This window comes from Echinops telfairi, unplaced genomic scaffold (assembly GCF_000313985.2).
Source record: "Echinops telfairi isolate 266 unplaced genomic scaffold, ASM31398v2 ScPeMD7_25;HRSCAF=90, whole genome shotgun sequence".
NCBI lineage: Eukaryota > Metazoa > Chordata > Mammalia > Afrosoricida > Tenrecidae > Echinops > Echinops telfairi.
Genome location: NW_022103922.1, coordinates 20,922,107 through 20,949,844, shown reverse-complemented (window position 1 = coordinate 20,949,844; position 27,738 = coordinate 20,922,107). Strand labels below are relative to the sequence as shown.

Here is a 27,738-nt window from a genome sequence, read left to right as displayed (position 1 = left end):
CCAGTATTTCCCAAAGGACCAATGTGTGATGTTAAAAATCATGCCTGGGTAAAAGAGCCAATGTAACAGAGAATATGAAATGCATCGATACAGTTTTAGAAACCAGCTTCCAAGAAAGCTTATGAAGCTACCTACCATGTTTTTTTCCCTCCTTTTAAATAATTTTATTGGGGGCTCGTACAACTCTTATCACAATCCATACATCCATCCATTGTGTCAAACACATTTGTACATTTGTTGCCATCATCATTCTCAAAACATTTGCTTTCTACTTGAGCCCTTGGTATCAGCTCCTCACTTTTCCCCTCTCCCTGCTCCCCCTTCCCTCATGAACCCTTGATAATTTATAAATTATTCTTATTTTGCATGTTTTACACTGTCTGACATCTCTGTTCACCTACTTCTCTGTTGTCCATCCCCCAGGGAGGGGTTATATGTAGATCCGTGTGATAGATTCCCCCTTTCTACCACACCTTTCCCTTACCCTCCTGGTATCACTACTCTCAATATTGGTCCTCAGGGGTTTATCTGTCCTGGATTCCCTGTGTCCCCAGCTCTTGTCTGTACCAGTGTAAATCCTCTGGTCTAGCCAGATTTGTATGGTAGAATTGGGATCATGATAGTCGGGGTGGAGGAAGCATTAAAGAACTAGAGGAAAGTTGTATGTTCATCGTTGCTATACTTCACCCTGACTGGCTCATCTCCTCCTCGAGACCTTTCTGTAAGGGGATGTGCAATTTCCTACAGATGGGTTTTGGGTGTCCATACCGCACACCCCATTCACAATGATATGATTTTTTTGTTCTTTGATACCTGATACCTGATCCCATCGACACCTTGTGATCACACAAGCTGGTGTGCTTCCATGTGGGGTTTGTTACTTCTCAGCTTGATGGCCCCTTGTTTGTCTTCAAGTCTTTAAGACCCCAGACACTATCTTTTGATAGCCAGGCACTATCTTTTGATAGCCGGGCACCATCAGCTTTCTTCACCACATTTGCTTATGCACCCGCTTTGTCTTCAGCAATCGTGTAGGGAAGGTGAGCATCATGGAATGCCAGTTTAATAGAAAAAAGTGCTCTTGCATTGAGGGAGTACTTGAGTAGAGGCCCAATGTCCATTTGCTACCTTAAGACTAAACCTGTAAATATATGCATATAGATTTCCCCATTGTCATATAAAAATGTTTATATATGTACATGCCTGTATTTAGACCTCTACAAATGCCTTTTGCTTCCTAGCTCTTTCCTCTTGTCCCACTATCATGTTCAGCCTTCATTTGGGTTTCATTTGGCTGTCTTGGTTACACTGCCCTTGATCAAGCCCTACCAGACCTCCTACTTGTTCCCTTGTCCTTTGGTTTGTTAACACCCGCTTCCTTTCCCCCACCTCCTTCTCTCCCATGTCCCTCCAGAACTGCTGGTCCAGTTGCTTTCTCCTCCACATTGTTTAGCCTGCCTATCTTATCTAGATAGACCTACAGAGATAATAATATGCACAAAAAACAAGACAGAGCAAAACAAAGCAACAAAAGAAAAGAAAACAACAACAAAAAAAGAAAAGTCTGTTAATTGTTCCAGGTCTGTTTGTTGATCTTTAGGAGTGTCTTCCGGTAGAATCTGATGGGGTGCCACACCCTGGCCCCAAAGTCTATTTTTGGTATTCCCTTGGGACTTCCTTGCTCTGCTCCCCTTGCTGTTCTGTTGCACGCCCTAGTGCGTATGCTATTTTGTAGTCAGAGTCAATATAGGTTTGCCATGAGTGGTACTAGACTTAATGGCAGTGATTTGTTGAGGTTTTCTAAACCAGTATCAAAGGATAAGCACAATTATCTGAAAAGACTATTAACACTCTTCTTCTCTTTCCACCTACATATGTGTGCAATACGACATTTTCTTCCCATCCTTCGCCCAAGTGACCTCAGAGCAGATTTTGTGGAGCAGCAGCAGTGACAACTCAGCTGTCCTTATTAAACCAGACACGAAAGAGCTTTAAAACAACCTGGGACCGTTTGCATTCAATTCAGCGCTTTTTTGTTTGTTTGTAATTTTCTTATGTGAACATGTAAAGGGTTTATTCTTAAATTTGAATTTTTTTTGTTTTAGCTTCTAGTATGGTAAATATTAACAGACATATGGCCCCTATAAATAAATCTCTTTTTAATAACACTTAAGTTGTTCTAAGACCCCAAAGCTTGGATACTATTGTTAACCACCATGTGGCTCTCACACTAAGTCGATGGGGTAAATGACTGCTATCATCCCTCCCTTCTGATGGGGAAACTGAAGCATGAAAGCTACAAACTTTGCTTAAAGTCACAAAGATCAAGGTGGCAGAGCAAGGACTGGAACCTAAGGAGTTTAAACTACTCACCACTACTTTATTCTGACCTCAGTTCTCCACATACTCTCACCCCCACCCCCGGGACCTCTTTATGAAACCTTGAATAGGACACAGATAAATCATCCGGATGAGGGAGAGCATCACCATGAGGCCATGATGGTGTCATGGCCATGTGGCTAAGTATTTAAATAAAACAACGCCAACAGCACAAACAAAAACTCAACGCCATCAAGTCGATTCTGAGTTACTGCAATCCTTTACGACAGGGTAGAACTGCCCCTGTGGCTTTTTTTTTTAAGATAAATAAATCATTTTATTGGAGGCTCCTACAGCTCTCACAACAATCCATACATCAATTGTGTCAAGCCCATTTGTACATATGTTGCCTTCATCATTCTCAAAATATTTTCTTTCTGTTTGAGACCTTGGTATCAGCTCCTCTTTTTTCTCCTCCCTCCCCCACTTTCCCACCCACATGGACCCCTGATAAATTATTGTTATTTTCATATCTTACTGTCTCCCTTTGTCCACGTTATTGTTGTTCGTCACCCTGGGGAGTGGGTGGAATTGTGCGTCATTGTAGTTGGTTTCCTGTTTCTCCCTTTTTTCCCCTCATGGTATCTCTACTCCCATTGCTGTTCCTCAGGGGTTCATCTGTCCTGGATTCCATGGGCTGAGACTCGTATCTGTACCAGTGTATGTGCTCTGGTCTAGCCGGATTTGTAAGGTAGAACTGGGGTCATAGTAGTGGGCAAGAGGAAGCATTAAAGAACTAGAGGAATGTTGTGTGTTCCATAGGTGTGTGCTGCACCTTGGCTGTCTCGTTCTCTCCTTGTGACCCTTCTGTGAGGGAATGTCCAATTATCTACAGATGGGCGTTGGGTTTCCACTCCAACCTCCATCATTTGCATCTTACCTCAATTCTTTCCAGAAATGAATAAGTAACTCTGACCTCAGCAGAGCACACTAACTCATTGGGGCGATCAGATATTCTCTCTGGCACTTTAAGAACCCACGTGAATGTCTCACGGCTAACAAACTGTTGTGGAAGCAGACGGCCAGGCCTGTCACTCAGAGAGCCCGATGGGGGTCTACCCACCAGTCTTCAGTTAGCAGCCAAGCACTTAACCACCATGTCACCAGGGCTCCTTTGCTAGAACACTGGAGGGCTGGATTTAGGAACCTTGGCTCCAGAGCCCATTTCTGTAACTATCCTGTTACACTTCATATGCATCAAGTGTGCAGATAGACTATTTATGCTTTGTATATGCCGGAAAGTTCTTTGGTCATAATATGCCCATTCCAATGGCTTTTGTATTGAAGATGGGGTTTTCACTTATTTTTGCCCATAAAATCTGTTACCCACAAGTCACCTCTGACTCCTGGTGGCACACATAGGGTATGTGACAGGTTTGCCCCCATCAGGCTTTTAAGGGCTGATTTCCCACAAGTACAATGCCAGGCCTTCCTTACAAGATACCTCTACATGGGTTAAAATATCCAACCTTTGACTCACAGCTGACAATGTTAACCATTTCCATGACCAAGAACTTATTTTCTTCCTCCCACCTCCCCACAGGTGACCCTAAAATGTTCTTGCCAAGCACGAGAAAATGAGTTCATCTATGTTTCCATCCACACCACATATATTAACCTACTAGCCAAGGTACTAGCAGCCAAACAGAAAGGTGGGTTCCTGGAATTGATGAGAAATAAGTATGAAGTCAAAATGATACTGCAATCATTCCTTCAATTGTAAATCTTACCTCAGAGAGAGAGAGACAGTCAGACACACCATTACCTTAGTAATCTGGGCTACTCGCCGGGCGTCATCATCTGTCATTTCCGAGAGGCATTTGGCCACACTGATGTACAGCTCTACATCATTTCTCTGGGAAAGGGAGGTCCCAAGCACGTCAAAATACATCATAAGAGAGCATGTCAATTCTCAATGTCTGGCCAAACTATCAGATTTATTTCCATGAACCCAGCTAACGACATTTCTATTTTAACCAAACTGCAACATACGATCAATTTTTATGATTTCAATCTCCTGTAACTGTATCTATTTGTTTGGCTGTGATTATGACCACCCCCACTCCCCGGCTTATTCTGTCATTCAGAGTAGATGTGTGTCCTTTTTGGAAAGCTGTGATTTGTAGGCCTGCAGCTGGGGAGGGGAAGGTGGAGTTTGCAACCGTTGGACATACACAGCATGATGACTATAGGTCAGGGCTTCCCGCAGTGTGAAATGCCTGGGTTCTACAAGCACTTGATACAAAGCCTGACGACACACTTCGTGGTGCAGCACTGGCTGACCCGCGTCTGAGCTGGCTCAGAACTTTGGTTCCGGATATGCAACCTCAATGTAGACCTTGGAAGCAAATGCACTGCCAAGGGAAGAATGTGGTCGTTTCTTTGTGGCTTTCCCACCCACATTCTAAACACACACACTGCCGTGCTTTGCCAAAAGAGCTTTTTAAAAAAAAATTCTTTTATCTTATTTTATTTATTTATTTTTTAATAGTTTTATTGGGGCTCATACAACTCTTATCACAATCCATACATCCATCAATTGTGTAAATCATCTTTGTACATTCATTGTCTTCATCATTCTCAGCACATTTGCTCTCCACCTAAGCCCCTGGCATCAGGTCCTCTTTTTTTCCCCTCCCTCTCCGCTCCCCACTTCCTCATAAGCCCTTGATAATTTATAAATTATTATTTTGTCATATTTTGCCCTGTCCGACGTCTCCCTTCACCCACTTTTTTGTTGTCCGTTCCCCAGGGAAGAGGTCACATGTAGACCCTTGTAATCGGTTCCCCATTTCCAACCCACTCTCCCTCTATGCTCCCAGTATCGCCACTCTCACCACTGGTCCTGAAGGGATCATCCGCCCTGGATTCCCTGTGTTTCCAGTTCCTATCTATACCAGTGTACACCCTCTGGTCTAGCCAGACTTGCAAGGTAGAATTGGGATCATGATAGTGGGGGGCGGAGGAAGCATTTAGGGACTAGAGAAAAGTTGTATTTTTTAAGAAATCCCAAACACAAACTGTCTGGAATGTACATATATCTATATATAGATCTATTTCCCCTACCTGAATCTTATTTGGCAGAAGGTCAAAAATCTTCCCCACAGTGTCGCAGAGCAGACTCCAGAGGTGGTGGGTCGGGCTGGGAAGTTTCATGGCCTGGCTCAAACCCTGTAAGGCTGTCTGGCATAACTCAGCACCGGAAACAGAAGGAGCGGCTTGAAAAACTGCCACCATTAAGTTTTCAACAAAAGCCAGGACCTGTTCCTCAGCGACATGTTTCATCCAGAGAGGTGCAGACACCAGGAGGTATTTCTTGGTATTCAGCTAGAGGCAAAACAGAAGCGGTCAGATGTAAACAGACAAGTCTAGGTTTGCAGCGCTCAAAACCTGCAGGTCATCACTGGGCTTGAAGGTCACGGGAGAAATAAGCACTTCAGGCTTCTCCCTTCGCCTTCATTTGCCCGTCTTGTTCTGGTCCAATGGGCCGCCAATGCCCACAACTTTGGTTGCTGTAGTTACTTCCGATCCACGCCAGGGTGACTCATGTGCATGTATGCTATCTGCCAATCCATCTGTGAACCACCCAGCATAAACCTTGCCTCTTTTCAGAGAAATAAACGCTATTTCTGCAGGTAGGTGAGGGTTGGTATTGTTTTGAAAGTCACACTCCGTGGCATGAAATGCTCTGAAGAGTCCAGGATCAACAGCGCTGGAAAACTAGTGCTACTCTTCTACTCCAATACCCACCAGCCCCCAAGCTCCTGGGAGAAAGACAGCTTACAGTCTCCAGCACTCCCCGCGGGCGCTCTCCCTTGTCCTCGGGAGTAGCTATGAGTGAGTGAGCCCCAGACAATGAGCTCTAAAAGTGAGCTCAGATAACTGGCTGCTTTGTTAATCAGCAAGAACAGTCCATTTTAAGAGCTTTAAATAATTCAACCTTGGCTAAGGTTTCACAGACCACATTCTGAAACTGGTGCTGTTGGGAAAGCGCTGGATGGCCAACCACAGGGTTAGTGGTTCAATCCCCACTCCCCCAACTGCTCAGCAGGAGAAAGAAGAGGATGTCTGCAAATGTAAGTACTTCATCTCGGAAACACTATGTAGGGTCAATCTGAGAAGCACGGGCCAGATGGTGGAAAAATGTAAAGATGATTGCTGGTAAACCACCACGGAATCATGGAATGTGCGTTTCCTGCCCTAGCTGGACAAATACTAAAAGTTGCACATCTTTGCTAATTTCACATTTTAACATACTCTTGTTCTATTCTTCCTATCTACCCTTAGCCTATACCCAGAGAGGGCTGGCCCTCTATTTATCACAAATACCAGGCTTACTCAGTGCTTCTGCACTTTGCGCAAACGCAACTGCCCAGTAGGGGTGCTCTAATCTATCACCCCCACTGCCCACCCACAGCTCTGAGTGCCTTTAACACGAAGTCCAGCCAATCCTATTCTGCCCCCTCTATGAAAGCAGGGGCTCACAGATGGATGAGTCCAGTGAATGTGGATTGTCTTTTTCCCTAATATCTACTGGACTGATTATATCTACCACATAGCATAAGAAAATACACCTAGGTTCAAATGGCTCCCCAACTTTCTAACTGCATAGACCTGGGAAAGGAATTTTAATCCCTCTGATCATCAGTTTCTTTAATTGTTGTAAAATACAGTCTGTAAACCCCCTTCTATAAGTTGCTGTGGGTTTCTCGACAAACAATGGTTAGAAAGACCTAGCAGTGTGGTTATCATAGAGCATGCAATTAATAAAAGCGCAACTGGTGTTCATGGGCTACGCCCAGAGGGGTCTAAAAACTACTTCGCGACTAATATGGATTGATCATAAAAATAAATCACATATTCCAGTGCTTTCAAATTCTGGCCCATTGCCCAAGCTTTCTAATACCTGATAATGCCAAACACGAATGATAATGGTTACGCTGGGATTCTGAGTCACCCAGCTTTCCAATCTGCTGGCCAAATACAGTGAAGACCTCAAAAGATGTTTATAAAATCCCCTTTGCCCATTCTTGATTTTGAGGACACACACACATGAATGTCAATTTTCCCAAAGAGAACCACATCCTCCTGGTGCCCGGCACCCCCCATGGCACGTACGCTCAGCCCCTGGATTAGCGGTGGCGTCGCCCACAGGCCCAGCAGGGCAGCTGCATTCTGCGACGACTGTGCCTGGGTCGCCATGATTGCAAGGCCCAGCTGCTGAATCTCTTCACCTGAAAGACAGGGGAGGGAAGAGTCTTTGACACGTAGCTGTGTCGCGGCCTCGTTTTGTGGCCTTTGTGTCTCAGATGAAAATATACCTGCGTGTGATTCTGCAGGGCAACGAACTTCCAGAAGTCAAAAAAGGGATTTTAAGTGGCCTTCAGGTGCAGAAGCAGAAGAATGTGCCCCCGAGGGTGAGAGTCCCAAGGGACCTGAGAATTGGCAAGGGGCTTTTATTTATTACAAAGGGTTTTTTAAATGATATGAAGATAAACCCAAACACTCACATACAAAACATCTTGAGAAACTCCTTATAAAGATGTCTCTGTTTCCCTTTCCTTTCCCCTTGTAACTAGCAGGTAGAGACCGAGCCAGGTCTGGGTTGGTTTAAAGAAGGAGTCACATTCACTAGGGAGCCAGTCTTTTAGTCTGATTCCCAGTAGTGGAGGTGTTTTCCCAATTAAGCCTTTTTCTGCTTCGTTTTTTAAAAATACCTCAAAGGGTCTTTATGAAAACACAAATATGACCAATACTGCACATAGGCAGAGTGCACAAACTATTTTTCAAATGGCATCTGTGGATGCGCAGTGCAGTGCCATCCTATTTTACACAGGGGTTGGGTTCAAATGAAAGCATTTAAGTAGGAAATTGGATAGAATCAAAGTTGCCCTTACTTGTTCCTTAAATTGCACCTAAGCTAGAGTACCTAAGTCCTTTCCCATAGTTTAAGTAAGCATTCTAGTAAAAGTAACCGTACACTTACAACAAACACACATGTCATTTTACAACGTTGTTTAAATTGCCTTTCCTCTTTTGGGTGGGAGGGAGTGTAAACTACGTGACTTTATACCTGCATATGCTAGCCCCCTGCTCTCTGAAAGAAGCTGCTGTGAGCGAATGGCAGGTGGGTGTTGCACTTGCCTCACAGCATAAAGTGTTTGTGGCAAGTAGGAAAAGGACCTCTCAGAATGTCCATAATCTTAATCCCGAGATCTCTGAATATGTTACCTTTCTGGCAAAAGTAACTGCAAATGCAACCGAGGGTACGCACCTTGAGTTGGGAAGAGCATCCGTATTACTGGGGTGGCCCACGAACCACACAAGTCCTTAAAAGTACAAACACTTTCCTGGCTGCAGAGGAACGGAGGAGGGCAGTGTGCCAAGTTCTCTGCCTACAGTGGCTGGCTTGGAAAGCTGACTAAGAAGGTCACTAGTCAAGGAATGTGAGCAGACTCTAGAACAGCAGCTTTCAACCTGTGGGTCGCGACCCCTGTGGGTCATAACAGTAGCAAAATTACAGTTATGAAGTAGCAACGAAAATAATTTTATGGTTGGGGGAGGGGTGGTGTCACCACAACATGAGGAACTACATTAAAGGGTCACAGCATTAGAAAGGTTCAGAACCACTGCTCTAGAAGCTTTAACAGGAAAGGAAATGGATTCTGCCCTTGGGCTTCTACAAACGAATGTGGCTGGCTATCCTGTGGGCACAGGCAGTGAGACCAGTAAAACATTGAACTTCTGAAGTACAGAACTGTAAGATTATAAAACTGTTGTTTCAAGTCACTCAATCTGTGGCACTTTGTTATGAGAGCAACAAAAACCACTAATATGGCACTTCCTTGAAATCAGGGCTCCGACAAATGCAGGTGGGAGCCCTGGTGGTGTCGTGGGTTACGTATTGGACTGCTACCTGCAAGGTCAGTGGTGTGAAACCACCAGCTGTTCTGTGGGAGAAAGATGAGGCTCTTTACTCCCGCACAGAGTTAGTCTTAGGAAGCCACTGGAGAAGTTCTACTTTGTCAGATAGGGTCTCTAAGTGTCAGAATCCCCCCATGGCAGTGAGCGTGTTTACAAATGCAAGTTTGATATCCACCAAACCTGGCTTCAGGGGACCCATACCTCACCCTAGATTACTAGACACAATGTAGTCAAGGATTGCATCAACTGAGTACATGTGGCTTTTCTGTGGACTTCCTGATCTTCATCTTTAGCTATCTGTAAAAAGACTCACTGAAGGCGAGTCTCATCCATGCAGACAAACCTCAGGACCTCTGAGAGGAATGCAGTCACTAGCAGTTACAAAGGGGCACAGCATCTACTTTTCTGTGTAAAACAGAATCCAAAGGTCTCTGCACACTTGAAACTTACCAAAGTTGAGTCTCATCAGTGGAGAGAGGAGTGCAGCCCAATTCACAGGCGGGTATTGGTAACTTGCTCCAATAGCTGCTATGGGCTTCATCACTACCTTAAGAAGAGAAGGAGGTACGGACTCGGGACCTGCAACAGAAAGGAAAAACCAATAATGAAACACCTCTATAGCACCATGAATATAGAAACGGTCAACTTTCCCTTCTTTGTCTTGTGTCAATTGTAAGTAATCCTTCTATCTGGACTCCTTTAACAACCCCATTAGAACAGAACGTCACATCCTCTTGTTTTTCTCTCCCTTTTCCCGTCAGTTTTTTTCTCTTATCTGGGTGGGTCTTCATATTCCGTATCTCTAGCTAGCTGTCTTACATTATAATCCTTGCCTTTCCTTTCATTTTCTTAAAGGAGAGACTTCCTCTAACATGCTTGCCTCCTGCCTCACTCAGCCCTTGATCTACGCCCACCGGAGAGGACACTGACCGATGGCATGCTCAGGCGCAGACCTTTCAAAGTACTATGGACGACTCCCAGCCCTGGAGGCGCTAGATCAGGGGTCGGCAAACTGGCTGGTGAGCCATGTGTGGCTCTGTGGGTATGTACATGTGGCTCGGAAGTAACACTGAAAATGGAAAAACAAAAAAACCTTTATTCAGATCATGGTGATTTCACTTGTTTATAAAAATATATTTATTTGTGGTTCTGGAACAATTTTTACATGGCTGTGAAGGACAGGGTTGGCTTTTCTGTCTCAAATGTTTGCTGACCCCTGCTCTAGATGGTCCTGTTTCACGGCCTCATTCTCTGTCTCGGCTGACGCCCAGAGGTGAATCCACAGGCATCCTTTTAGTATTATGTCCTTTCTCGGGGAGTAGGGGCATAATTTGGAATTGAGAAACGAAGACACTGGGCAGTTATGAGTGTAAATGTAAAGGCACCGTGTTGGCTGGAATAAACTACTAGGGCCATGTGCAAGTGACCTGGGAGTCGGAAGTGAGGTATTCAAAAAGAGAAATGGTCAAGGAGGAGAAAAAAAGGCAACAGAAAGAAAAACATCAGCAAGAAGAAAAACATAGCAGGGAAAGGAGAGTCAAGGGAAAAGGAAATGCAGAGGTAATGACAATAACGACAAAAGTGGAATCGGTAGAAATGGTTAAAAATGTGGACACAGGGAGAGTGAGCCAGAATCAGAAAATGAAATGTGCAAAGGCAGAGTAAGAAAAGGAAAAACAGCCCTTCCAAAGAAGGGGAAAGGGGAGGGGCCAGGATGGGAAACAGAAAGGGGGCGGGGGCAGGGCAGGCTGAGTCAGAGAAGGAAACAGGGTGGAGCCAGAGCGAGGACAGCGGCAATAAGAAGTGACAGAGAGGGCGAGCAGAAGCAAACCCAGATAACCGCAGGCAGAGGGAACCGAAAGGAGGCCACGTTACGAAAGAGAAACAAGGTGCGGTCCGAAGAGGAAGGAAAGCCGCAAATGAGACGCTGTACAGAGAAGGGAAGCAGAGGCTGAGGCCGAAGAGGAAACAGGACGGCGTGAGAAGAGGAAGAACGGCTGGGAGAGGGAGAAGTCATAAGAAAAAGGAAAGGAGGAGCGCAGCCAGTGGGGAAGGCGAATTGCAGACACTGAGAGGAAGGGAAACGGAAGCCGAGTCAGAAGAAGGAAGCAGGATGGAGCTGGAAGAGGAAGAACAGTTGTAAAAAAACAAGTTATATTACAAGGAAAGCAGGAACGAAACCAGCAGAGGAAAAACTGCAGAAACTGAAATGAGGGGGAACCAGGCTGTTGGAAAAAGGAAACAGGAAACAGGGCAGGGCCAGGAGAGGAAGAGCCGCGGCAAATAGGAGGAGCCGTATGCAAATACGCAGAAACTGGAAAAGGGGGGAAGTAGAGGCAGATTCAAAAGAGAAAAACCGCTGCAAAAAGGAGAAACATTAGCTAAAAGGAGAGGCCGAGGTGAAGTCACCCGAGAAAGCAGAATCATCGGCAGAAACTGAAAAAGGGAGACACAAGTCAGAGTCGGAAGAGGAAGAAGCGCTGTAGAAAGGAGAAGCAGATTTAAAGAATACAGGCAAAACCTACAAAAAAAGAACAATTAACAGACACTGAATAATGGGAAGTAGAGGCAGAGGTAGAATCAGAAGAGAAAACAGCTACCAAAAAAAAGAGGCTACCAAAAAAAAGGAGAGGCAGAAAGAAAAGACAGAGTCGGTCAGAAAAGGAAGCACGCAAAGGCAAGAGTGGAAGGCAAAAGCAGCCGAAGGAAAATAGCTGCAAAAAGGAAAAGCAGAGAAAAAAAATTTAAGTTGGGGCAAAATCTTTGGGAAAAAGTAGAAGAATGAGCAGAAGCTAAAAAAAGAGAAAGCAGATGTAGAAGCTAAAAAAAGAGAAAGCAGAGGTAGAGGTAGAATCAGAATAGGAAAAGAGATGGAAATTAAAACACCCCAAAACAATGGAAGCAACTGGAAAAACAACAACAACCAGAGGGAAGCAGTGGAGGCTGAGTCAGAAGAGGAAACAGACTGTAAGAAAAGAGCAGCATTAAACATGGACAATTCAGGCCAAGCCTACAGAAAATGAAGACTCAGCAGAAAGGGGAAAGAGAGGAAGCAGGGAGAGTCAGGAGAGGAAGAGCCGCGGTATAAAAAGGAAACCCCGTAAAAAGGGGTGGGGGCATAGGCAAAACCCACAGAAAGAAGAAGAAGAATATAAACTGGAGGAAGCAGTCAGATAAAGGACTAACAGCTGTAGAAAAGCAGTCGCCTAGGACAAAAGAGAGGCCAAGGCAGATAGGAACCAAAACACCGTGCTCCTCAGCAGAAGCTGTAAAGTGGAGCGCAGAGCCCCTCGGAAAAAGCAGGAAAACCAGCAGAAGCAGAGCCAGGAAGCGGAAAACCCGCTGCACAAACAGGGAGGGTCATTTTAAAAAAGGCAACACAGACAAAATGGCAGGGGAAAAAGCAAAAGAATCAGTATACGTTGACAAAAGGGGAAGAGAAGGTGGAGTCAGAGGAAAAAGCAGTTTCAGGAAAGGAGAAGCATGGAAAAACGGGACAAGCAGAGCCATTTCTCCACAGAGCAGCTGAGGCTGGAAGGAGGAGCCAAGCCGGCACCACAAGGGGGCGCAAGAGAGCAACAGGAGCAGCAGCAGGGGAAAGGCAGGCAGAAGCAGGGTCCTGGGATGGTAGCAGGACTGGCTCAAGAAAGAGGGGAAACGAAGGCAATGGCAGAAGACAGAGTGCCAGCAAATGGGAAACAAAACAAAATGCTCCAGGAAATTGCGAAGCAGAACCAGAGGAAAAAGATGCAGAATCTGGTGAAAAAAAAAAAAGAAGTGAAAGTAGTCTTTTAAAATTCTTTCTAGGTTTTAGGTTCTGGGCATTCAAAACCTTTTTTTAAAAAAAAATCAAAACACTAGCTGAAGGAATAGAGATGTTAGAGACCACAAAAGACAAAGAATACAGATGGTAGAGTCTCTATACAAACAGCTACCACCCACAGTTTGTAACAAACATAACAAAGCTCCCCTTGGGATAAGGAAAAACCCAGTTTTCACTGTTACTATGTTGTAATATTAAAGATGCCCAGATTCAAACAATAACAATGAAAATTAAGAAGACATGCAAAGCAACAAGGAAATATACTTGATTCACAAATAAATGAACAAAAACTGTCCCTGAGGAAGCACATATATTTGGGTTGCTAGACAAAGAATTTGAATCAACTGTCTTAAATATGCTCAAACACTTAAATAGTCAAAACAGAAATTGCAAGGAAAATTAGAAAATAGTTTGAGAGGGAAGAGAACAAAAATACAACATACAAAATGTATGTCACAGGAAAAGTAGTGTTCAGAGAGGTATGTTTATGGCTGTATATAACAAAAGAGAGATTGCAAATCAATATACTAGATTTATAGTTCATGAAACTGGAAAAAATTAAAAGGGGAACCTAAGTCAAAGACAGCAGAGGAAAAGGAATAATGCAAAAACAAGTGACAGATTAGAAAAATGAGAGAACCAATTAAACGAAGATCTGGTTCTTTATAAAGAGTGATAAAAGTGAAAGCCCTATAATCCTGTGAGTTTTTTCCCCTACCTTTGAAAGTTTGTAAGCCAACTGCTTCATGCCTTTATCTCCCCCAATTTCAGTTATTCGTGGTGTCAGAAGTGGGATGCGAACCCACGCCTCCAAGGGAGACTGCGACCTGCGACCTGTTTCCAGCAAGATAGCCACTGAACAACATACCAGAGGGACTCCGCAGAAATCAGCGCAGGAGAGTCACCAAGAGGGAAATTCCACACTGCTGGGTCGCAGGAGGAGCATTATAAAGATAAGTAGGTAGAGATCCACTAAGTTTTGAGGAGCTGTGGGCTTTTGGCTTACCACTATGGAGGCTGACTAAGGCTTAACCTTAACCCTGCCACAGTCTCGGCCAGAGATGGGCTCCTTTGGCCAGCCCAATGGCTTTATCTCAACACAGCCACAGCTTGTCACTGCTTTGGGGCAGGGTTTAAACCCCTCCAGCCCCACAGTCAGGTGATTGGGGCTCAGCTATAGTGTTACTTTTGTTTCTCTCTTTTCTCTCTTTCCCCCCACAGTCTCAGCAGGCTGTGTTTTGTTTTGTTTTTCTCTCCGCTTTTCTCTCACACTCCACTCCAGACCTCCAGGCGAATCCCCTTAGCCTGGACCAGGTGGCTTCACTGGAGAATTCTACCAGGCATTTAGGGAAGAACTAACACCAATCCTACACAAACTCTTCCAGAACCTAGAAAGAGACAGCAAACTCCTGAACTCTTTCCATGAAGGTAGTATAACTCTGATACCGAAACCAGGCAAGGATCCCACAGGAATAGAGAACTACAGACCAATATCCCTAATGAACATCAATGTAAATATCCTTAACAAAATACTGGCCAACAGAATACAAAAGTATATAAAATGAATAATTCACCATGGCGTAGTGGGACTCACACCGCGGATGCAGGGATGGTTCAACATACAAAAAGTCCCTTAGTATTATTCGCCACATTGACATGGAAAACTAGAAGAACCACATGATAATATCAAGAGAGGTGGAAAAAGCATTCGACACCACCCATCACCAATTCCTGTTTAAGACACTCAGGAAGATAGGAATGGAAGGAAAGTCCCTCAATATAATACAAGCTATATATGAAAAAGCCACAGCAAACATGGTAGTCAATGGAGAAATGATAATCCCACTGAAAAAGGGGACCAGACAAGGATGGTCCATGTCCCCACTCATATTTAACATCGTACTGGAGCTCTTAGTTAACAGCATAAGGCAAATGAAAAAAAACAACAACACATCAAAGATTGGCCTGGGGAAGGAAGAGGTAAAACTATCGTTATTCACAGATGATATGATTTTGTATATGGAAAATCCCAAAAGTTCCACAAGGGGAGTACTGGAAGCAGTAGAGGAATATAGCAGAGTGGCAGGATACAAGATCAACAAACAGAAGTCTATAGGACTGCTATACACATTGGATGAGACCACAGAAGAGGAAATAAAAAAGGTGGGACCCTTCACAATAGCCAAGCACAAATTGCAATATCTAGGGATATACCTGACTAGAAGGACAAAAGATCTATATGAGGAAAACTACAGAACACTATTACAAGAAACCAAGAGTGACCTCAACAAATACCAGAATATCTCATGCTTGTGGATTGGAAGACTCAATATTGTAAAGATATCAGTTCTGCCCAAGGCACTATATAAGTTTAATGCTATTCTGATACAAATACCATCAACTTTCTTCAAAGAATTGGAAAAACTGATTACCAAGTTCATATGGAGAGGGAAGAAGCCCAGAATTTGCAGAGAACTCCTCAAGAAGATGGACAGAGTGGGAAGGCTTGATTTACTTAATTTTAGCACATTTTATATAGCCACAGTGGTCAAAACTGCATGGTATTGGTATAATGACAGATACTTGGACCAATGGAAAAGACATGTTAACCCAGAAATACATTCATCAGCATACAGATAACTGATCTTTAATACGGGCCCAAGAAATATCAAAAGGGAAGTGGATGCCCTCTTCAACTAGTGGTGCTGGAAAAAATGGATATCTACCTGCAGAAAATTGAAGTAAGACTCTTATCTTACGCCATGCACAAGAATAAACTCAAGGTGGATCACAGACCTCGAGCTAAACCCCAAACTATTAGGGCCATCAATGAGGGAATTGGGACAAACCAGAGAACATTGGCGAAGGTAATACATAGGCTATCAGAAATAGGGAAGGACACAAATGCAGATGACTCACAAATTGACAAGTGGGATTGAAGATAAAACACCTGTATACATTGAAAGAATTCTCCAAGACAGTATTAAGAGAGCCCAGGACTGGGAAAACATCTTTAGCAATGAAGCATCAGACAAAGGCCTTATTACTAAAATCTACAATACTCTGCTAGCTTCCCAAAAGAAAAAAAACACTAATTGCCCATCGAAGAGGTGGGCAAAGGACCTGAACAGAAGTTTCACAAGGGCAGAAATCCGAATGGCCAATAAACATATGAGAAAATCTTCCCGATCATTAGCCATAAGAGAAATGCAAATTAAAACAATGAGATACCACGTAATACCCTCAAAGATTGACCAATTCAAAAAATCAGAAAGCAACAAGTGTTGGAGGGGCAGTAGTGAGATAGGAACTCTCGTCCACTGCTGGTGGACCTGAAGGTATGTATAGCCATTATGGAAATCGATTTGGTGATATCTAAAACAGATGGAAATTGAGCTGGCATACAACCCAGCAATCCCCCTACTGGACACATACCCAGAAGAGGCAAGAAACAAACCACGGCCAGACATCTGTGCTCCAATGTTCATTGTGGCACAGTTCACAATTGCAAGGAGTTGGAAACAACCCAAATTTCCAATGAATTAAAAAACTGTGGTACATAGTACCACGCATGCCTAAAAAGCAGTTATGAATGCATAAAGTATACCGCCTCATGGGAAGACAGGAGGAAATTATGCTAATTGAAGTAAGAAAAACACAAAAGGGTAGGTGCAACACAAGTCTGCTGAGGTAAGCTTAGAAATGCAAAAGGGGCATAGGGAAAAAGCTACTGTATACATCCATACATTCCTGGGGTGAGGTCCAGGTAGTATGGCAGGGGCCAGACCAAATCCAGGGATACATATGGTAGCCAAGTAAAAAGGAGGGGGATAAGAGAAAGGAAAAACAAAAGACATGGGTAGCGGGGGAGCAGGGCACTAACCCACCCAAGGGGAGAGTGTTGTTTATATCTCCACAGGGAAAGGGACCAGACTTCAACCCTGTGCTCCAAGACGTGAATGCAACATACCGGCATGAAGCAGGGAACCAACAGAGAGGTCTGAGGGGGAAAGCCCCAATCCCAACTATGTGGACAGCCCCCTCTCCCCCCAGAAGAATTCACTTCAGAGGACAGCACTGAAGCTACAGTTCAGGAAGAGAGACGTGTCTGATCAGAGCACACAGGAGCACATGAAGGGGGATGGACAGAGAGTAGAACACACCCTGGCCCACCAAGCCCTGAGGACGATATTCCTGCTCAGAGCAGATACTACGTCCCTCTCTGACCCATAGTGCTACAGGGGACAACACTGGAGACACAGTGCGGGAATTGTGCTCGATCTGACTCCACCACGCTGAAGCGAAACGCTAAGGGTGTGCAACACAACAGCAAGGGGAGCAGAGCAACGAAGTCCCCAGGGAATACCAAAAATAGACTCTGGGGCCAGGGCATGACACTCGACTTGAAAATACTTGCAAAGGTCATCAAACAGACCTGGAATTATTTATAGGCTTTTCTTTTTTGTTGTTGTTGGTTTATTTTGTTGTTGTTGTTTTGTTTTGTTCTGTCTCATTTTTTGTGCTTATTATAATCTTTGCATGTCTATCTAGATAAGATAGGTAGGATAAACAATCCAGAAGAGAAAACAAATGGACCGACAATTCTGGGGGGACATGGGAGATGGGGAAGTGGGGGAAAGGAAGTGGCTGTTAACAAACCCAGGGACAAGGGAAAAACAAGTGACCTAAAATCGATGGCAAGGAGGATGTAGGAGGCCTGGCAGGGCTTGATCAAGGGCAATGTAACCGAGAGGAATTACTTGAAACCCAAATGAAAGCTGAACATGGTAGTGGGATAAGAGGAAAGTAAAAAGAAAAATAGAGGAGGCAAAGGGCATTTATAGAGGTCTAAATACAGGTATGTACATATGTAACTATATATATGACGATGGGGAAATAGATCTGTGTACATATATTTATAGGTTTAATATTAAGGTGGCAGAAGGACATTGGACCTCTACTCAAGTACTCCCTCAACACAAGAACATTTTGTTCTATTAACCTGGTATTCCGTGATGCCCATCTTCCCGACACGATCACTGAAGAAAAAATGGTGCATAAGCAAATGTGCTGAAGAAAGCTGTTGGTGCCCAGTCATCAAAAGATATAGCATCTGGGCTCTTAAAGGCTTGAAGGTAAACAAGTGGCCATCTAGCTGAGAAGCAACAAAGCCCACATGGAAGATGCACACCAGCTTGTGTCTTCATGAGGGGTGGATAGGATCAGAGACCCAGAACAAAAAAAAACATATCATTGCAAATGAGGGGGAGCATAGAGTGGAGACCCAAAGGCCATCTGTAGACAATTGGACATCCCTTCACAGAAAGGTCATGGGGAGGAGACGAGCTAGTCAGGGTGCAGTACAGCACCGATGAAAATCTTTCTGCTAGTTCAGTGGTTTGAAACCTTCCTAATGCTGCGACCCTTTATTACAGTTCCTCATGTTGTGGTGACCCCCCAACCATAAAATTATTCTTGTTGATACTTCATAACTGTAATTTTGCTACTGCTATGAATTGGGTGACCCTTGTGAAAGGGTCGTTCGACCCCCAAAGGGGTCACAACCCACAGGTTGAGAACTGCGCTCTAGTTCTTTAATGCTTTCTCCCTTCCCACTGTCATGACCCCAATTTTACCTTACAAATCTGGCTAGACGAGAGCATGTACACGGGTACAGATATGAGCTGAAAACGCAGGGAATCCAGGACAGATAGACCCCTTAGGACACCAATATTGAAAACAGCCATACCAGGAGGATATGGGGAAGGTGAGGGGAGCAAGGGGGGACTGATCACAATGATCTATCTATAACCCCTCCCAGGGGAATGGACAACAGAAAAATGGATAAAGGGAGACATCAGTCAGTGTAATAAATGAAAAAATAATTTATAAATTATCAAGGATTCATGAGGAAGGGAAAGTGTGGGAGGGAGGTGCAAAAATTAGAAGCTGATACCAAGGGCTCAAGTAGAATGAAAATTTTTTTGAAAATGATGATGGCAAAATGTACAAATGTGCTTCTTGCAATGGATGGATATATGGATTGTGATAAGGGTTGTATGAGCCTCCAATAAAATGATTAATAATAATAATAAAGAATCAGGAAAAAATAAAAGTGAAAGCCTTTAGCTGGCTAAGAATAATTTAAAAAAAGGGATGTGAATAACTAAAATCAGAAAGTGGAGACATAAGTATTACTATCAACTTTATAAGAATAAAAATGATTCAGAGAAAAATATGAACAATTACATATCAAGAAATTAATTCATCTCGAGTCCAGATGATGTAGACATATTCTTAGAAACACATCAATTACCCAAACTGACTAAAGAAGTAATAGAAAACATTAACAGACTTATCACAACCAGAGAGACTGAACTATAACCAAGAAGTTTCAACAAAGGAAAGTCCAGGACTGGTGGTTCCACTGTTGAGTTCTACCACACATCCAAAGAAGAGTTAACATTTAATCATTTTTAAAATTGGGAGTGGGCAGGGGGAAGAAAGGAAGGAAAGAAGGAAGGATCATTCTCCCTGGATTCCTGTGTTTCCAGTTCCTATCTGTACCGGTATACATCCTCTGGTCTAGCCAGACTTGCACGGTAGAATTGGGATCATGATAGTGGTGGGGTAGGTGTGGGGAGGAAGCATTTAGGAACTAGAAGAAATTTGTATGTTTCATCATTGCTACACTGCACCCTGACTGGATCGTCCCCTCCCCTGGGACCCTTCTGTAAGGGGATGATCCCTTCAGGACCAGCGGTGAGAGTGGCGATACCGGGAGAGTGGAGGGAAGGTGGGGTGGGAAGGGGGAATTGATTACAAGGATCTACATATAACCTCCTCCCTGGGGCATGGACAACAGAAAAGTGGGTGAAGGGAAATGTCAGACAGTGTAAGATATGACAAAATAATAATTTATAAATTATCAAGGGTTCATAAGGGAGGGGGGAGCGGGGAGGGGGAAAAATGAAGAGCTGATGCCAGGGGCCTATGTGGAGAGCAAATGTTATGAGAATTATAAAGGCAATGAATGTACAAATGTGATTTACACAATTGATAAATGTATGGATTGTGATAAGAGTTGTATGAGGCCCTAACAAAAATGATTAAAAAAGAAGGAAGGAGGAGGAAGAGGAAGAGGTGGAGGAGAAAACATTTTCAAGCTCATTCTATGAGGCCAGTATTGTTCTGATACCAAAGTCAAACAAAAAAAGCATATAAAAGAAAACTATAGGCTAGTTATCTCTTCTGAAAAGAGGTTTAAAAATCCTGGACAAGTCTGGCTAGACCAGAGGAGGTACACTGGTACAGATAGGAAAATACAGGGAATCCAGGGCGGATGAGCCCTACAGGACCAGTGGTGTGAGTGGTGATACTGGGAGGGTAGAGGGAGAGTGGGTAGGAAAGAGGGAACCGATTACAAGGAACTATATGTGACCTCCTCCCTGGGGGACGGACAACAAAAAAGTGGGTGAAGGGAGATGTCGGACAGGGCAAGATATGAGAAAATAATAATTTATAAACTATCAAGGGCTCATGAGGGAGGGGGGAGCGGAAAATGAGGACCTAATGCAGGGGAAGGGGGGGGCAGTTTAAGTGGAGAAAAAATGTTTTGAGAATGATAAGGGCAATGAATGTACAAATCCGCTTTACACAATTGATGTGTGTATGGATTGTGATAAGAGTTGTATAAGCCCCTAATAAAATGATTTTTTTTAAAAATCCTGGACAAAATTCTAGCAAACAAGAGCCAAAATCATAATAAAACGACTATATACCAGTAGATTATATCCAAGGAATATATCACTTTAAAGAATAAAAGTAAGAAGATTTTTATTTTTGAAAACTTATAAATCGAGTGTCTTCAAAATTACATTAGAGCTTATTGCAAGTCTTTCTAAAGTTTTCACTCCAGAAAACTTGCATCGTCTAGAGGATCCAGGGAGTCGACAGAGGTATTCAAACTCTGTTCTACTCCATGGCTCACTGTGGAAATGTGACCATTTCCCACATGTTCTATTACCCAGACACAAGCCATCCCTGGCGGGACAATAGAACATTCACCAATGACTGAACTTTATTATACTCTTCAGATGTGGTGGTTATAGTCCCTGAAATTAATCTGATCTCAAAGCAAGTGTCAGAAAAAAGGGAAGACCTGTGAACTAGAGAATAGGCTGGAAAATCAGTAAGCGCTATAAGGTAATATATCAACTTCATTCAAAAGAGCTGAGAATCAGCAATTAAGTGGAATTACAGCATTTTCCACCGTATTTCCGGGATCTACTGACACTGAAAGGAATGAAGGAAGAGGAGCAACTGTTAGAAATGGAAGCTATTTGGTAGTTCCTGTATTTGGTGGGAGGTATGAAAAGAGGGAATTCCAAAGTTCCAAGGAGAACAGAGTTACAATGTCCCTCCCTATAGATCTTTAGCATGGCAAAAAAGAACCCCAAAGTATTCAAGTGAAAGCAACTCCCTTATCAGAATGCTTTATCTTTTAATAAGGGCCCTCAGTAAGAAGAAAGGCAGGAGCATTTTATAGACCATGGATTTGGGCTGAGAAGCCTGAACAGTACTTGCTAGAAAGATCCAGATACCTTCTGATATAAATATAAACAGCACATTTGCACATAATGCATTACACCAAGACCCGATATATCACACGTTCTTTACCTACATAAGGATCAGATCTCAAACACCCACTGAGCATGTGTATAGCCCTACAGGAAGACTGGCAACAAGGGAACCACAGCTGGTGCTATCGCATCACTAGCTCCTCACCTGTGCTGTGTGAACATGTTCTTACTTTCTCCATCTCCAGTACTGTTCAGAGACAACTTAAGCTTGGGATTATATAGACAATATATACATGCAAGCACTGGGATGTTAACTGCAAGGTCAGTGGTTCAAACTCCAAACCCACTAGTCTCTCCACAGGAGAAAGAGGAGCCTGACTGTTTCCGTAAAGATTTATGAATCTCAGTCCCATTGGGTCTCTGGAAGTCAGAATCAACTTGATGGCAGTGGGTGTGTTAGTCTGGGTACATTAGAGAAACAAATCCACAGAAACTCATTTATAAGAGAGTTTTATATAAAGCTTAAGTTCACATCAAGAAAACATCCCAAACCCAGTGCTGCCCAAGTCCACAAGTCCAACATTTACCCATTAACCCATATGTCCAACAACAATCCACAAAATCCTCTTCCATCTCACAAAACAGACGCAATGATGCCGACTGCAGGAGGAAAGCCGAGTCAGTGAATGTGTAAGCATCTCAGCGCTGGCAGGGGTCATGGGTGCTCCACCTCCCAGGGCTGCATCAGGGTAGGTCCATGTGGCTTCTCCTTGGGGATGTCTTGCAGGAAGTCAGCCTTGCCAGCTGAAGCAGGGAACTGCTAAGGGAGCTGCACCCTGATGCAACCATCACAAAGAGATCCGAGAACTAGAAAGGCGAGGCTCACCGACCCATTTATCCCTCTGTCCTTCAATTAATTCCACATGTGTTTATCGGCCAGGTTGGCACAATAAACTAACTAACTAAGTGGGTTTGTGTTTAGTTTTCTAAAAATGTATGCTTAGAGAGGAAACATATTTCAACATATATTTGAAAACTATTACATGCAAGTAGTCTAATCATTTAGGATAAAGTGGTATTTCCTTGAGGAAACACAGACTAATAGGAAAGACAGATTTCAAACAAAGAACTATAAATAATTACATATATGCAGAACTTAAAATGTAATAATGCCACTTTGAATAATAATGCACCTGACCCAAAAGCCATAGTATTTTCAACTGCCTCATGCTTACGAGAGCTGGGCAAGGAACAGGAAGACTGAAGGAGGAGCAATGCCTTTGGGTTACGGTGTTGGCGAAGAACCCAAGAAGACACTGTGCATACCTGAACTTCAAACCAGACTCACTGCCATTGAGTCGATGCTGACCCATCCCTACCCCTTGTGGGTTTCCGAGACGGTGACAGCTGATGGAAGTAGAAAGCCCGTCTTTCTCCATGGAGCTGCTGGTGGGTTTGACGTGCCAACCATGTGGATCACAGCCCCAGTTCGTAACCACTGTGCCACCGGGGCTCCTACCAGGAGCACAAACAAATCAGCACGAATGCTCCTTAGATGTCAGGATGGTAGGACTTCACCGCAAGTACTCTGGACATGTCCTTGTCCCTTGACTAGGACATCTTGCTTGATGAAAGAGGAAGACCTTCAACAAGATAGACTGACACAGGGGTTGTAACAATGGGCTCACACATCGGAACAAGGGTGAGACTGGCACAGGACAGAGCTATACATACACAGGGTACATAGGGTATGTTCACAGGTGTACACAGGGCACAGTTTAGGTCTCTGCATAGGTAAGGATTATGTACATGGTATCTCTGTGAGTCAGCATGGGATACACATTGATGCAGTTTTAAGGTATCATTTTATATCTGACTGGTTTTTATTGTTACCATTTTTTTATCTAGATGTTGGTTTGCTTTATAATATGACATAATAATTAGGAGGGGTTATTCTTTATTTTGTTTTCTAAGTACTGACCCATAGGGTGACTCATAGTCCTTATAAAAACTCAAGAAGGAAGATCCAATTATTTCCTCTACTTTACAGAAACAGTTGAAGTTAAGCCTATTGTGGCTTAAATTAGAAGCTTAAGCAGCTTTCCTGAAGTTATCTAGCCAACAAGCGGTGACCTCAGGTAGTCTGATTCCCAAGCTTTAAACCTCTAACTATATTGCTCTGTATAGTCAAGTGGGGCTAAGGTACTGAAAACTGGTACAGTCCTGTGGAGAGCCATGAAGTCATGTCATCCCTAGAGTCAGTGTGATCCTCAGGCTCTGGAGTAATATACCGCTGAGGACTTTTCTAAGGAAAGTTCTATGCAGAAGAGAGAGAGCTACACATATAAAGATATTAACATTTGTAACTTGGCAGTTGCTCTACTAAACCCCATGAGGGTGAGTCTTGTTTGAGTTGTGTGGCCACTGCAGTGGATTAGGGAACCCAGCAGAGAAGTAAGTGCCCAAGAGAAACTGCTGGTATCAGAAGTGAGTGAAGGAGGTTGAAGGTGGGAGGCATGTCTGACCTCTGCCTCAGAGGTCTCATCCTCTGTATTCTCCTCCCCTCTGTAGCCGTAATAGGTCAGACAGGGCCTTCATGCCGTTTCTCCACTCTTAAATCTCCGTCTGGGGAAGGGTCGTGTTTCTATAGCTAAGTTCCATTTACATGAAGAGTTGTTAGTTTTGTTTTTTTTTTTAAATCAGCAGCAAAATAATGTAATGTTTATGATTTGATAGAAAACACCCACACATCTAGGACATGTGTTGGTGTTCTATAGTGGCCATCTCTACATGGTGGCATGACGTTGTATCCTTGTCCACTCCTCTATGCTATTTGTGAATTTAGTGTTCTCACATGTATTCATTTCTAATCATTTTAAAGTTAAAATATTTAGAGAGATACAAGTCTTAGGTAACAGCTTCATAATTTCTTCAGAATACGGGATGATGTCCTCACATGAGGGGCCTTCAAAATGTTTGTGCAAAACTGGAATTAAAAGGTAATGGATCTGAAATATAAAGCCCCAACATAATTTACAATGAAATCTGTTACTTAAAAAAAGATAATTTTCTGTAGCCTCTCAAGCTTTCATATATGATATATCCTATCCTCAGAATTCACTATTCTGTTCTTTAGACTAGATTCATTCTCAACAATTATATCTGATGCCAACAGCCTAACAATGACTCATTGAGAACAGATCTACTTATATTTTATGCACAAGGCCAATACTTGCACAGACCAAGGCCCAAAGAATTCATGTTAGTAAGGCAGCATCATTCACAAAAGGCTTCATTACATGCACTTCAATATCCTTTCCTCACATAATACTTCTTACTTGAATTCTGAAGCCTAATAGAGCTTAGAAAGTATTAGCCACGTACCCCAGCAAAAGAGCGATAGCAAAAATAATCCTATTATGTAGTACTACCGAACTTGAGCCCCAGAAAATAAATTATTACTTTTAATATGCTTCATAAAAGAGATGGATGAAACTTTCGTTACATCTGAAAATGACGAGGCCAAGAAAACACAAAGATGAGAAAAGAATGAAATTTTAATTGGAAAAGAAAGGAAAAAACATTAGAGAGGTTTGTAGGGAGAAAACGATCCCATGGTAGGAGAAGTTGGATCGTAAGCAAAGGTTTTAAGTCTAGCATGGCCAGGAGTTCCTTCCCATAGGGATAATGATGACGTGAATGTACACATGACAAAATGACAGGCATAACACAGTGATGGGAGAAGATCAGTGCAATTACAACAGAAAAGAGAATGTTAATGTGGAATGGTAAAATCAACAAGTGAAGTCTTTAAAACTGGGAGGGAATTTAATACAGCTGGTGTGATTGAGAAGTATAGGTACATACGAAGGGCGGGATGCTGTGAACATCTTTGATGTCCTATCACTCGTGTGCTAACGTGAAAAGCCTTGGGCATTAATAAACAGACTAATATACTCACTTCTTCAACTTTGACTGGCTAGTCGTGCCCAATCTCAACCTGGCATTGGTGCAGACCACAGATAAACCATAGCATCCCCCACCCCCTCCTGTGAGTTATTAAAATTGAATTTAGCAAATGGTGGCAGTGAAGCTGTGCCATCTCTCAAGCTTCCTCTCCTCTGCTTGTGTCGGGAATGATTTTTATTCTCAAACTCCGTTTCTTCCTCAAAAGAGCTCACCAAAGTTGTCATCCTTCCTATCAGCAGCCTGGCTGGGCTGTGGTGAGTGACATCCAGACATTTAAACTCAAAAGCTGCTTCAGAAGGAGTTATTAAAATTCAAATGAGCTGGGTATCTTGAAGAAGAAAACCCTCGTTTGCATGCACACCTCCGCATTTGGCCATCCCATTTAGCCCCACAGAGCAGGGCTGGTTTTGTTTTTGTAAATGGGCTTCCGAGGCCGAGGTCAGCCTCCCACGGCCCCCACTCCTCTGGGGTCATCATTAGTAATGTGTGAGGCTGAATAGATTTTCTTCGCAATCTAGCCAGCAAACCTGACAAGAAGGCAGCCCTCTCCCACAACCTGAAAACGCCAAAAATCCGGTTGGTAATATGGCACGTTAAAAACACTTCATTCATTTGCTGGAAAAGATCTCCTGGCAAAACTGTACATAACATCACTGACTCCAGGTCCACCTGATTTTTCAGCATCAGAGCAGAACGTTCCCTGTTGTGCCGTGATGGCAAGCTTAGAAAAATGTTCTCTTTAACCAGGATTCTTCCCATTGGACTTGGAGAAAATTCCTTTCTGCCAAGCCAATAACAATCTGGGAGCCAATATAACCAAATGCTATGTTATTCACCAGGAAATAAGACAAATGGATCTGTCATTTGACTCTAAGAATGTTTACCTCCTTTCTCAAAGAAATCTCGCACACTATCATCATTTAAAATTTCTGTAACATATCAGTGTTGCATAACATTTCCATAACAGAAAAAACCAAATTGTTCCCAGATTTGTTTTGGCCAGGGCCATTTTAGATGCTCCTTTAATAAGAATTTATGTTCTTATGAATGACTACATCTCTATTGTATCTATTGTCCACAGTTTTAATTTATAGCAAGCAGTTAAATGGCCCTTGGTGAAGCAATGGTTAAACACTCCCCTGCTAACTGAAAGGCCCTTAGCCGTTCTGTGGGAGAAAGATGTGCACTTCACGTCCATAACGACGAAAAGCCTTAGAAATCCTGTGGGGCAGTCCTACTTTACTGTAATTAACTGACTACACATTACATGTAACATATGTTTATATACACTTAACAGATGCATGTGTAATGCACAACAATGAGCATAACCATCTATTAATTATTACTTGGGCTGTGTAAAAGTAAATGATGCCAACTCATGACTCAAGGGTAACAGCACCGTGTCTAGAACTCCAGGGCCTTTGTTTCTAGGCTATCACAGTGGTTAATAACCTAGAAGCGCTATTGGTTTTATCACGGGATCCAGACCATGCGACCTTCAACGTACCCCTCCGATGTCAGACTGTCTTCTTACTTAACCTTCATTCATCGAACTTGGTTTCTCTGGATTACTTCTAGCTTGGGGTTTTAATTTTCTTTAGCTTCTATCTTTTAAGATTGGAAGGGTCTGGCTGTCATACAGACTCTGGCTCTACCCAGACTGACCTTCCCAAGGAAGGGCAAAACGAGCAAACATCTCACGAGAGGACATTACATCAATGAAACTGGTTCCTGAGCCGCGGTAGTTCTGACTCATGTTTACCTTAACAACTCTGTATCTGTGCATCATTCGAGTGTCCACTCAGTCGTTTACATGGCACCATCCTGGCTGCAACTCAAAACAAAGGGCACTCAATCCCTGCCTTCAAGTTGGGCTCTAACGTGGGTAGCAGTAATACAGAATCACGAGGAGACAGATGCTGACACAGAAGAGCACCGGCTCAAAGAAGCCTCTGGACTTGGTGAGTCCAGAAACACCAAGTGCTCATTCGAGCAAGATGCTGGGAGAACACCCACTTCAAGACAGGTCCTAGGATGCAAACGACACCCCCCCCCCCCCCC

The 27,738-nt window shown here is 43.3% G+C and overlaps 1 protein-coding gene across 3 annotated transcripts in view; it reads right to left on the bottom strand.

The window, feature by feature from the left end:
- Positions 1-27,738, bottom strand: part of FOCAD (focadhesin) — a 262,779-nt gene that overhangs the window by 12,360 nt on the left and 222,681 nt on the right. For all 3 annotated transcript variants that reach the window (XM_004706558.2, XM_045289109.1, XM_045289110.1), the window contains 4 exons: positions 9,754-9,882; positions 7,498-7,613; positions 5,446-5,706; positions 4,145-4,234 (listed from right to left, as the gene is read on the bottom strand). In XM_004706558.2, coding sequence (XP_004706615.1) covers positions 4,145-4,234; positions 5,446-5,706; positions 7,498-7,613; positions 9,754-9,882 — 596 coding nt within the window. The remainder of the gene's footprint in view (positions 1-4,144; positions 4,235-5,445; positions 5,707-7,497; positions 7,614-9,753; positions 9,883-27,738) is intronic.